Consider the following 12,323-nt stretch of genomic DNA (forward strand, 5'->3'; position numbering starts at 1 on the left):
TTTAGTCATTGTTGCTCCTATATCCTGTTTTTTCCTATAGGAATCATGAACTACTCAAGGTTTTTGACAGCTGTGAGCATGGCAAGGAAGCCATCCCCTATCCGCATCTTGAGTAAGTCACGCTCCGTCTGACATACACGCATGACTGATACCTGAATTGATGAAGATGATAAACCAGTGTAAACATTCAGAGATCTTTATTCAATGGTGCATTAGGCAAGTCATTGCCCCCTAAGACCCCTAAGGTGTCTAACAGTTTAATATTTAAATGCCCATGTTCATAAAGCTTCGTCCCCAGGATCTGTGGACTGTATAGCGTCTATAAGATAACTAACATGAAGGGCATCCAAACAAAAACAGGGTTGCTCAGCAACTTACTACATATTTTCTAAGGTCATAGGGGTTTTTTAGTACATTCTACATATCTTCCAGCTTATTTCTACAAGTAAAGAATAAAAAGATTCACCTTTAAAGTATCACTCTGAAAGAAAACTAAAAGGGAATGAACAGAAAATCTTTTCTGCTCTTTCATTCACTGCTGTTTCTGATCTGTCCAGCGGAGCTGCAGCAACGCTCTCCCCCCAGCCTGATCTCTCTAGCCGGTGGAGCGCCGAACCCCAACACTTTCCCCTTCCTCTCTGCCACCATTCAGATGAAGAACGGAGAAGCTGTCCTGTTTGACCAGACCATGATGAAAAAGGCCTTACAGTATTCTGCCTCTCCTGGGTAAATCTGCCTGATCATCACTTCATCTCTTTACCACACTAGTAGACACCTGGAGTGTCAAATCTCCTTAAAGTGTAATCATTTAAAATGCTTCGTATTTAATTGTACTCGAATGTTAATGAGGTTATAACATTATACAGCAACAGACAGACCGAACATTAGCAGTAGCTCTACACTGTGTGTTCATTGCAATAAATCCCAGCAGCCAGCATCATTATTTTTGATCAATTAAATATATTCACAGTTAAGCTTTTATCCCTGGATATTTAGCTGTAAAACACCTAAAACAGATCCATGTAACATCCAGAGTGAAGTGGTCTTCAAACAGGAATCTTCATCGAAGCACAATTACACCGAATTCCAGTCTGCATTCTGTTACTTACATAGTCTCACCACATAGGACACATTCTAGTGAAATGAAAAGGCTCTTCATGGGTTCTTAGGAGAGTTAAGATCTCCCTCGGGTCCTAAAGGGTTTTTATTTTGCATCTTGTCTAAAAGGGAAATCATCTGCCAGATGAAATGATGAAGCATTTTTCTCCAAAGTGCACAATATAATGTAGAGCAACTGCAGGAAATTGATTGACATTTTGTCAGAAAAATCAAGCAAAATTTTACGTTTTCAATTAAAGACAGATAAATCTGTCTTTAGATGAAGCCAACAAAACAAAACCTGAGAACATGTAGATCTTTTTGCACAGATTATGAGAATATTATAAAGTCTAATAATATTCCAGCACTGGTAATGGATGGATTGGGACATAGCGTTAATGAGAAAAAGCTCACATCGAGCGTGTATTTGTCTTGTCAGCATTCCAGAGCTGGTCTCGTGGATGAAGGAGCTGCAGAAGAAGCTGCACAATCCTCCCACAGCATCCTACAGCCCAGAGAAAGGACAGATGGAGCTGTGTGTCACCACCGGCAGTCAGGAGGGCCTCTGCAAAGTACTCGATCTGTCTCATTTACATGATCACACACTGCTGTCTCTCTTCTAACTCTGGTCTGATTTCTAACATCCTTCATTAAAGGTCTTTGAGATGCTCATCAGTCCTGGTGATAACGTCCTTCTCGATGCTCCCACGTACTCAGGAACTCTGGCAGCGGTAACCCTCTTCCCTCAGTTGAACTTGTCTGTAAAGAGAGCTCACAGAGCAGCTCGTTTACCCTTTAATCCACACCCACAGGTCCAACCTCTGGGATGCAACATAATAAACGTTCCCAGTGATCAGTATGGAATGATCCCAGAGGCTCTGAAAGACGTTCTGTCCAGATGGGATCCTGCAGATGCGCAGAAACTCGGCAGTGGCGTCCCCCGGGTCCTCTACACTATCCCTAATGGAGGAAATCCCACAGGCGCCTCCATGACTGCTGAGAGGAAACAGAAAGTCTATGAGGTAGTGCTTTAACACCACAGCTACGCAGTATAATAGTGTTTATTATAGCTAAGCAGTCGAAAGCTCAAATCTGCTCTCATTAACAGAGGCTTGGATAAGATAAGATAAGATATTGTACCTGATATGATATTAACCTACATCGCAAACTACATTACTTTGATCTTTTTAACGTCAAGAGACTAAAAAAATGAAGGAAAGAATGTATATCGATGTTGTTATGGAAGTGATAACAAGAGCTGGCTTGCTTCATGGAGGTTCCACAACATTTACATCTACATTTACATTTCTGGCGTTTGGGAGACGCTCTTATCCGGAGCTACGTACAAGAGTGTTTTGAAGTCTCTATCAATGAATACATTAACACTGGTTCAATAAGACACAGACTAAGGATACTCTCTAAAAACTGTGTCTTTTTTACAACATACAACAAACAGAGAAAATTAGAGCTAGTTTAAGTGTTTCAGGAAGACGGAGTTGTTTATCCGTCGCTTGAAGACGGTCAGTGACTCGGCTGTACGGACATCTAGGGGAAGTTCATTCTACCACCTCGGTGCCAGCAGAGTCTACACTAACAGTCAAAAGTTTGGACACACCTTTTAATGCAATGTTTTTTGTTTAGGGATTTATTTTCTACATTCTAGAACAATACTGGAGATTTCAAAACTATGAAATAACACACATGGACTTGAGTAATCCATATGTAATGACAACAAAAAACAGTCCGTTGTTATTTTAAGACACGAAGGTCAGGTGTTCTGGAATAGTTCTTGCAAGAACAGTATTGTCAAGTGCATTTGCAAAACCCATCAAGCACCATGATGAAACTGGCTCACATGAAGACCATCCCAGTAAAGCAGGACCAAAACTTACCTCTGCTGCAGAGGAGAAGTTCATTTAGAGTTACCAGCCTCAGAAATCACCAATTAACAGCACCTCAGATTAGAGCCGTTATGAAGGCTTTACAGAGCATCAGTAGCAGACATATCTTTATATCAACTATTCAAAGGACATTATTGTGTATTTCGGCATTGTTTTACAATGTAGAAAGAAATAAACATCAGGAAAGACCATGGAATTAGAAGGTGTGTCCAAACTACATACCTTTTACCCTGAGAGATGGTGGGACCAGTGGAGCAACATCATATGTAACTAGAAATGTTTAGTTAAGTTGTCTTTATTTGTCACATTACTGCACAGTGAAATTCTTTTTTCGCATATCCCATGATTTGGGGTTGGGGTCAGAGTGCAGGGTCAGCCATGATACAGCACCCCTGGATCCCAGGGTGGGTTAGGTTAGGGGCCTTGCTCAAGGGCCCAACGTTGGCAGATTGGCAGTGTTAGGGTTTGAACCCTGATCTTCCGGTCAACGACCCAGAGCCACCAGCGCCCGAGATAAAGAGCACTGAAGGATGTGCTGTTATAGGAAAATAATCAACTTCAGGGAAATAACTGTTTGCATGAGGCTGCATCACCTTACCTAACAGCAGAAATTTCGTATATATATATATATATATATATATATATATATATATATATATATATATATATATATATATATATATATATATATATATATATATATATATACATATATATACAGCACTTCTGATGAATTTCAGTATTCTATTCACGATAACAATCCAAAAAAATTCAACAAAAGGGCGTGATTATAAAGCTTTAAATATATTTACATAAGCTCTGATAATCCGATCCTGTCATCATATGATTTTGCTGATTATTATCAGGTTATTGAGTAAACATCATACGGCAGTGTTGTACATTGTTATCTGATTTCAAGAGATTTTTCAGTTTCAGTTCAATAAGCATGTCTTAAACATGTCACTCTTTCATCACCAAAAGAAATCACCTGCATGCACAAGCTTTTATTTTGACATATTACTCAATAAAGCAGCTCAGTTCTTAAGAGAGGCGCTGTGTAGTTAAATTTTCAACAAAGTCATTTCTCCTACAGGGGTTTTATTGGTGTGAACGGTCCAGAATCTGATTATCCGATTTTATAGACCCAGGCTTTCTCCTGTAGTGTTGTTATGAAGTGATGCGATTATTGTGTGCATGGACACATACCCTGGACAACAGCAACACTCCAGAGAGAGATTTTTTATTAAATGTAGGGCATTTGTTCTAGTTTTTAGGAAGAAAAAACTCAGCATTGGTCAAGAAGTAAATGATCATGCTACTCATTTTATATTTCTGTGTAATTTTATATTCTCACCTGATGAAATTGTGGCTTTAACTTAATAATCTGTCTGTGTGTGTGTGTTTCATTTCTACAGCTAGCACAGGATTATGATTTCCTTATCATCGAGGATGACCCGTACTACTTCCTACAGTTCGAAAAGGTGCTGATTGATTTATTGGCCTGATTAAACTATTTGTATACGGTTAGACTTTAACACATTAGTGTGTTTATCTACACAAGCTGATAACCTTTCGTGTTGAACAGATAAGACCATCGCCAGTGTTTAAGAGCCGGAAGGAGTCAGTGTGTGTTGTGTTTTTCTTTTTTTCCTCAGCCCTGGGCTCCTTCCTTTCTCTCTATGGATGTTGATGGGAGAGTTATACGTACTGACTCCTTTTCCAAGATCCTGTCATCAGGGTAAGTGTGTGTGTGTAAGAAAGAGTGACTGTACACACTCCAAGGTCTGGAAATGATCTTTACTCTCCTAACAGAGATTTGATGAGACTTACACTACATTAGATTTAAGCTCAAGGCTGCATGAAGAGAGTTAATGAATTAAACAACAGAGTGAAGACCGAGATTGAAGAGCTCCACTCCGGGCTTTAGCAGCGTTACTCAGATGAAGCAGCCGAGGAATAAAGACCCAAGAGTATTATCTCCACTCTGCTCCTGTGTGTTTGTGTAAGAGTTAGAGACAACAGCAGCTCCAGATTCTGGCAGAATTCTGACACGTCCTGATTAAATTACACACACAAACAGCAGCATTGTGAAGCTTGAGGCTTAGTGCAGAGCAGACAAGTGTTTTTCCTACGTGTGGCTCCACTGGGTTTGGACGCACTGGGAATAGTGCAAGTGGAAGGAAGAGACAGAATGAGAGAAGAGATGAGGGAGTGGTTGTGTGTGTATGTGTGTTTGAGAGAGACAGAGGGAAAGGGGGAGAGAGAGAGAAAGAGAGAGAGAAAGGAAGAGAGAGAGAAAGAGAGAGAGAGAAAGGGAGAGTCTGGCCTGATGTAGAGGAACTGAATACATTGTCCTTTAATCAACAGCTATGACACACACACACACACAGCTGCAGTACAATAATATGAGGAGGATGTCCAGTATTTACAATAATGTGCTATGTGGATTTTCACCAGTCACTTTAATAGGACCTGAACATCTACAAAGGTACTGAACAGTAAATTAGAAAAAATATTGATTGGCAATCATCCCTCTGTGTGGTTTTCGGTGAGGCCGTGTCCCCTCTAGCCTCTGATTCATGTTCTTCCTGTTCTTCATGTTCTCCATGTTCTTCCTGCCTCAGGGATTGACAATTGACGTGCATTCTAAGATGTTTTCTGCTCACCAAGGCTGTGTAAACAGTGATGATCTGAGCTGCTGTAGAAATTTGGCCTTTTAACTAGGTGCAGAGGTCTAATAATGTTTAACATCTGCAGAGGTGCCTGGGGTTTTTGTACCGCTCTGTATAAACTCTAGCAACTGGTGTTTGTGGAAATCCCAGAAGAATGTCTAATTTGTTAAGGGTTTAGTCATGGAAAACAAGATAAATGAATGGATGTTTTGTAGTGTCTAGAAATGGTTTCTGGTGGTTCAGCGGTAGGATCCCATGCTTCCGCTTCCAAGATCCGGGTTCGATTCCTGGAGCCAATCCAGCCAATCCAGCCAGGCATAACTTTCAGTGCCGGTCCGAAGGTTGTGTCAAGATGGGCATAATTCACCATCAGGGAGCAACTAAAGTACAACAACGACAGTAGAATCTAGAAACGATATTTAAAGGAATTATAAAATGATCTATTAAGGGTGCTGGTGGCTCAGTGGCTCAGTGGTGGGTTTCTCGCCTACCATGCAGAAGGCTGGGGGCCCATGCCCAAACCCCACCCACTGGATGCACTGCCGGTCTCAAGCCTGGATAAAAATGGGAGGGTTGTGTCAGGAAGGGCATCCGGCATAAAACCTGTGCCAAGTTGTTGTGCAGACCAGTTGGTCTGCTGTGGTGATCCCTCACACACATAGATCAACAAAAAAATGATCTATTACATCTGTTGAGTCAGTGAAGAGACGTGTCTAGTTTGGCAGCCTGATTTTTGTTTAAATAAAATGATTAATATGTATAAACACATTATACACATGGCCTGTATAATGTATATATATATATACAGTATATAAATGACATACATACTGTATATGTTGCAGCACCATGTCAGTGTTGCCTTTTGTCAGCTTCCTGATCCAGGAAGGATTTCAATCGTTTTTCTTTAGTCAAAGGCATTCTTAAGGCTTATCTGAAAAATAGATATATAATATTAACTAGACATCTTGCTAAAAAGAAGTTAATTTCCCCTCTATATGGAGACTTTTGGGACACTTCTCTCTTGCCTCATGAAGAAATGTATTTAAAAAAAATACCTATTGAGGGAGAATTGTGCATTATAATTCATCAAATTTTCATCATATTACTTTTTATAGCATATTTTTTACTTTTATGTTTGAGCTACATGCATTTATGTATTTGAGTACAACTCGATGTACTGCTGATGAACATCTGGGCCAAGGCCAGGGACTAATCCTGACTAAACAGTGTGTTTAAACTTGTCACTATGTCACTGTTTATATTTGGACAGAAACAGGTGGTTCGAAAAGAACGGGAACACAGCTTCTTAATGATCACATGTTTATATTATATTATATTATATTATATTATATTATATTATATTATATTATATTATATTATATTATATTATATTATATTATATTATATTATATCATATCATATCATATCATATCATATATCATATTATATTATATTATATCTCTACTAACTTGTATACAGGATGAAAGCTTAAACAAACAAGCATACTAATATCTTGTATTGTGCAGGAAAGCTACAGCTGATATTAAAGCATGAAGTGTGTGTGTGTGTGTGTGTGGGTGTGTGGGTGTGTGTGTGTGTGTGTGTTGCAGATTGAGAATAGGTTTCGTCACAGGGCCGAAGCCGTTAGTGGACCGTGTGGTCCTTCACATCCAAGCGTCTACCATGCACACCAGCACCTTCACACAGGTTAGATCATCTCTCTCTCTCTCTCTCTCTCTCTCTCTCTCTCCCTCTCTCTCTCTGTGCGTCTGTGTTGATGAGACTGTAGTATGACTTTAGAGTTTTTGCGATATAACCTGAATTGTGCTGCAGTGCAGAATCACATGTATGGTCTCTAAAGTGTTTGTGATCACAAAAATGGCACCCGTCTGCTCATAACACGTTAATGTGAAACGCTTTACATAACCTGTTTGTGCAATAAACAGGCTTGAGTGTGCACAAAACCACTTCCTGTTTGGCTAACAAAATACAGGACTGCTAAACTAGTTAACAGATAATAAAGCCCCAGAGAGAAATATAAGCAAGGCCATGATTTTATACTACACACTGGACCTTTTACAGTTACACTAAAGTGTGTACAGGTGACATGTATAGATTACAGTATATTAATATCCTCAGTATTTCCTCCAGCAAGTAGGCTATAGTAATGAAGTGTGAGTAATGTAGTGTATGTAACTCTGATCATCACAGCAGCATGCATAAGAGCTGCATGTTGAAATTATAGTTTATATATTGATTCATATGTCATGTACAATGTAGTTTATAAATGTGAATCATAGTTGAGGATATGGGACTTTATCAGCTTATTAGTCCTACAGTTGAGTAGAGTTTTGGACAGATGGGCTATTTTTATATTATTTTATCATTTTATTAATAGCATTGAAAAATGTAATTAATTCTAATTTTCTAATAAATTTGTATATATTTTTTTTCTTCCTCTCCTCTCCTCCTACAGCTCATGGTGTCTGAGCTCCTTCATTTTTGGGGACAGGAAGGCTTCCTGAAGCATATAGACAGGTGAGTACGAAAGCAGCTGGACTGGTTTAACCCATCAACAGACACACACACACACACAGTCAGGGAGTGGTTCTGTATACAGGTGGGGCAGTTCACATTGTACATTCAGGGCCAAACCCTTCTCCTGACCATCTCTGTTTCTGTTCAGTGTTAACTGTGTTACCTGACTGCACCACCATGCTGTGATGTATGCTATAAAAGCAGCAGAAGGTCAGAGGAAAATACAGATGTTGAGGACAATGTTGTGATGTAATTGTCTTTGTGTCTCTCAGTGTGGTGGAGTTTTACAGAGCCCAGAGGAACGCCATGCTCTCTTCAGCAGACAATTGGCTCAAAGGTGTGTTTCCGTCTCCTGTTAGACAGAACGTCTCATCTTTCCTCTCAGTATGACGTCTCTGACTCGAGATGAACATGAGATTGTAAATAAATCATGCAGCAGTTGTATTTATACACTACCAGTCAAAAGTTTGGACACACCTTCTAATTCCATGGAATTTCCTGATGTTTATTTCTTTCTACATTGTAAAACAATGCTGAAGGCGGCCAAAATACACAATATGTCGTTTGAACAGTTGATATAAAGATATGTCTGCTACTGATGCTCTGTAAAGCCTTCATAACGGCTCTAATCTGAGGTGCTGTTAATTGGTGATTTCTGAGGCTGGTAACTCTAAATGAACTTCTCCTCTGCAGCAGAGGTAAGTTTTGGTCTTGCTTTACTGGGATGGTCTTCATGTGAGCCAGTTTCATCATGGTGCTTGATGGGTTTTGCAAATGCACTTGACAATACTGTTCTTGCAAGAACTATTCCAGAACACCTGACCTTCGTGTCTTAAAATAACAACTGACTGTTTTTTGTTGTCATTACATATGGATTACTCAAGTCCATGTGTGTTATTTCATAGTTTTGAAATCTCCAGTATTGTTCTAGAATGTAGAAAATAAATCCCTAAACAAAAAACATTGAATTAAAAGCTGTGTCCAAACCTTTGACTGGTAGTGTACATGTTTTCTGCATCAGTTTAATCTGTATTTATTAGCATATTAGCCGTTTATTAGTATTTACATGCTGTACGTCTTTAAACTGCTAGCATAATAGTGGTTTGTTATGAATTCAAATAAAAGAAATAAACAAAAGAAGTAATCTCTCTCACTCACCCTTTGTGTGGTGTGTGTGTGTGTGTGTGTGTGATTGTTCTATATATTTTCTACAGATGTAGCAGAGTGGCACGCACCAGCAGCAGGCATGTTCCTATGGATTAAACTAAAGGGCATTAAAGACACACAGAAGCTCATAATGGAAAAAGCACTGGAGAAAGAGGTGCCCACATACACATACACACACACACACACACAGTTTAATATGCCTTCATGAAATCTCACTGTTTGAATTTTAACAAGCCAATATGTATTGGTGCAAACAAATGCAACCATAAACGTGTGTGTGTGTGTGTGTTTAAGAGTGGAAAGTATTCATCATGTATCCAGGCAATGATCCTGCATATTAATGTACACATGCACACACACACAAACTCACGCGCACACACATGCACACATGCGCGCGCACACACAAACACACGCACACACACACACGTACACACACACACACACACACACAGGTTGGTCCATGTAGAAAGCAGCACACAGTACAATGCTCTCCAATGTTCTCCAGCATTCACAGACCCTCAGCTACTGTTTTCTACATTTTCAAACCATCCACAGTGACAGAAGAGTCTTTCAGCTCGCCTGTGTCACTTGATGTTGTGTATTTTACTAAAACTTGAAAACACAATCCATCTCTGAATCAAATTTTCTGCATTTAGTGTGTAACAAATGCAACAAAGCAACAACAATTTTAACTTGGTTCTTTAGGTGCTGCTGGTGCCTGGAGGAGTGTTTAATATCCACAGCTCAGAGCCCTGTCCTTACGTGAGAGTGGCCTTCTCTCTGTCCACACCACAGCAGATTGATGAGGTGAAACACACCGTCTCACCCATAAATACACACCACCTACATCTGTCTGTCTCTCACTCGCAAACCATGAACGGTTGTGTATGCAGTAATGATCTCAGTTTCCTTTTTGCGGTCTTCCATCTCAGTACTAGGGTGCCAAAAATTATAGCGCACATGTATTAGAGATATTAGAATGAGTCTTTTTGTTTACTGAATACATATTCAGATTAGATCTCTCATGTATGTTGAATTTAATATCCTGTTTTTCACTTCTCTTTACCAACTGTATAGAGCATCATGGCAACTTTAACCTTCAGTTGTATTTTCTTTCCACAGGCTTTCAAGAGGCTCTCAGCACTGATCAAGGAGGCTTTGTGAGAAGGGACACAGACACTATACTGTAACATTGTTGCTTCTGAGGGATACATTTCTCCCTACTTTGTCCTACCTTTACCGTTTAATTTAATAATTTATAGGTTATTGACTTAAAATGCTGTTAAAATGAGGCCAGTGAAACATATTATTATTAACACAGGAGTACTGTAGAGTGCAAGGAGCCTGTTTACACACTGAAATATCATATGATCTGTTCTAGGTTTTCAACTGATTCTAATAGAATAGATAATATATAGAAATGTGAATGATGTTCTGTAAAACATTTGTGGTTCAGGTGTTCAGAGGTGTAATAAATTCACCTTCTACAAATTTTCACCTCTTGTCTGCTCTAGAGAAGAAACAAAGACTAACCACGAACGCGTCACTTCCACTTTACTGCTAATTCTTGTTTACTCTTAACTGACCCGGGCGTGCAAGAGAATAGAGGTAAAGAAAGGAAAATCAGTTTTGCCTGTTCACACTGAGGTCCACATACACCGATCAGCCATAACATTATGACCACTTATGATCTCCTCATCATGGCACCTGTTAGTGGGTGGGATATATTAGGCAGCATGTGAACATTTTATCCTCAAAGTTGATGTGTTAGAAGCAGGAAAAATGGACAAGCGTAAGGATTTGAGCGAGTTTGACAAGGGCCAAATTGGGATGGTTAGACCACTGGATCAGAGCATCTCCAAAACTGTAGCTCTTGTGGGGTGTTCCCGGTCTGCAGTGGTCAGTATTTATCAGAAGTGGTCCGAGGAAGTGAACCTGTGGTGAACCGGCTTCAGGGTCACGTGTTGGTCAAGGCTCATTGATGTGGAGTGAAGGCTGGCCCGTGTGATCCGATCCAACAGTCTGTTGCTCAGATTGCTGAAGAAGTTAATGCTGGTTCTGATAGAAAGGTGTCAGAATACACAGTGCAGGACGGGTCAGGGCTGTTTTGGCAGCAAAAGGGGGACCAACACAATATTAGACAGGTGGTCATAATGTTATGCCTGGTCAGTGTTTGAAGCCAATTTGGGACACATTTCCAGGATTTTGCAGACACCCTTATCCTCAGCAACTTACATTTATTTAATTTATACAAATGAGCAATTGAGGGCTAAGGGCCTTGCTCAGGGGCCCAGCAGTGGCATCTTGGTGGTCCTGGGATTCAAACTTACATCCTTCTGATCAGTAATGCACTACCTTACCACGGAGTTCCCACATCTCCATTTACTGTAGCTCAAATCTGAATTGTAAAGTGTGACTTTTGCTCTTTAATCTGTTCAAGAAAACAAATCTAGGGCAAATATTAGGTGGCTTCTACATGCAGTGTAATCACTAATGCACCTTCTACTAGAAAATAACGTACTTTATAATATCTCTCAATTCTGTGTGTTCTCCTGAAGAGCTCACTGAAAGACTTGTCCCATTTTTCAGTGGTAAACATGAGATTTTACAGAGTGCATGCTGTGGGTGGGTGGGTGGGTGGGTGGTTGAGAGAGACTGAGAGAGAAACAGTGAAGGATTGTGTTCAGAGCTCCAGAGCAAAAGGCTTAGCTCATTCACTCCCTCACATCGAAGGAAATCAGTCAGCTTTCACGCTATCTTTATCTTATTGTGGGTAATCTCACATCTTTCCTTTTATGGGATGTGTTTCATTTTAAAAGCCTGCAAATTGCTTGCTCTAGCTTGGAAGGTTCTTACTGATTTATAGGTCACGTAAAACTTTCCATTTATATATAACCTTCAGCACAAGGGCTGTCTGTCATGAGCACAAGTCTGTGACATGGACTTA

The 12,323-nt window shown here is 39.9% G+C and overlaps 1 protein-coding gene across 1 annotated transcript in view; it reads left to right on the forward strand.

Moving 5' to 3' along the window:
* Positions 1-11,985, forward strand: part of aadat (aminoadipate aminotransferase) — a 12,425-nt gene extending 440 nt beyond the window's left edge. Inside the window, exons 2-14 of the mRNA XM_058394864.1 lie at positions 41-112; positions 558-726; positions 1,538-1,670; positions 1,755-1,829; positions 1,911-2,120; positions 4,415-4,480; positions 4,655-4,737; positions 7,282-7,378; positions 8,148-8,209; positions 8,482-8,546; positions 9,424-9,530; positions 10,082-10,183; positions 10,499-11,985. Of these exons, the coding sequence (XP_058250847.1) occupies positions 46-112; positions 558-726; positions 1,538-1,670; positions 1,755-1,829; positions 1,911-2,120; positions 4,415-4,480; positions 4,655-4,737; positions 7,282-7,378; positions 8,148-8,209; positions 8,482-8,546; positions 9,424-9,530; positions 10,082-10,183; positions 10,499-10,540 (1,278 nt within the window). The 5' untranslated portion in view covers positions 41-45 and the 3' untranslated portion in view covers positions 10,541-11,985. The remainder of the gene's footprint in view (positions 1-40; positions 113-557; positions 727-1,537; positions 1,671-1,754; positions 1,830-1,910; positions 2,121-4,414; positions 4,481-4,654; positions 4,738-7,281; positions 7,379-8,147; positions 8,210-8,481; positions 8,547-9,423; positions 9,531-10,081; positions 10,184-10,498) is intronic.
* The last annotated feature ends 338 nt before the right edge of the window (positions 11,986-12,323 follow it).

This window comes from Hemibagrus wyckioides, linkage group LG07 (assembly GCF_019097595.1).
Source record: "Hemibagrus wyckioides isolate EC202008001 linkage group LG07, SWU_Hwy_1.0, whole genome shotgun sequence".
In the NCBI taxonomy this organism is placed as follows: domain Eukaryota; kingdom Metazoa; phylum Chordata; class Actinopteri; order Siluriformes; family Bagridae; genus Hemibagrus; species Hemibagrus wyckioides.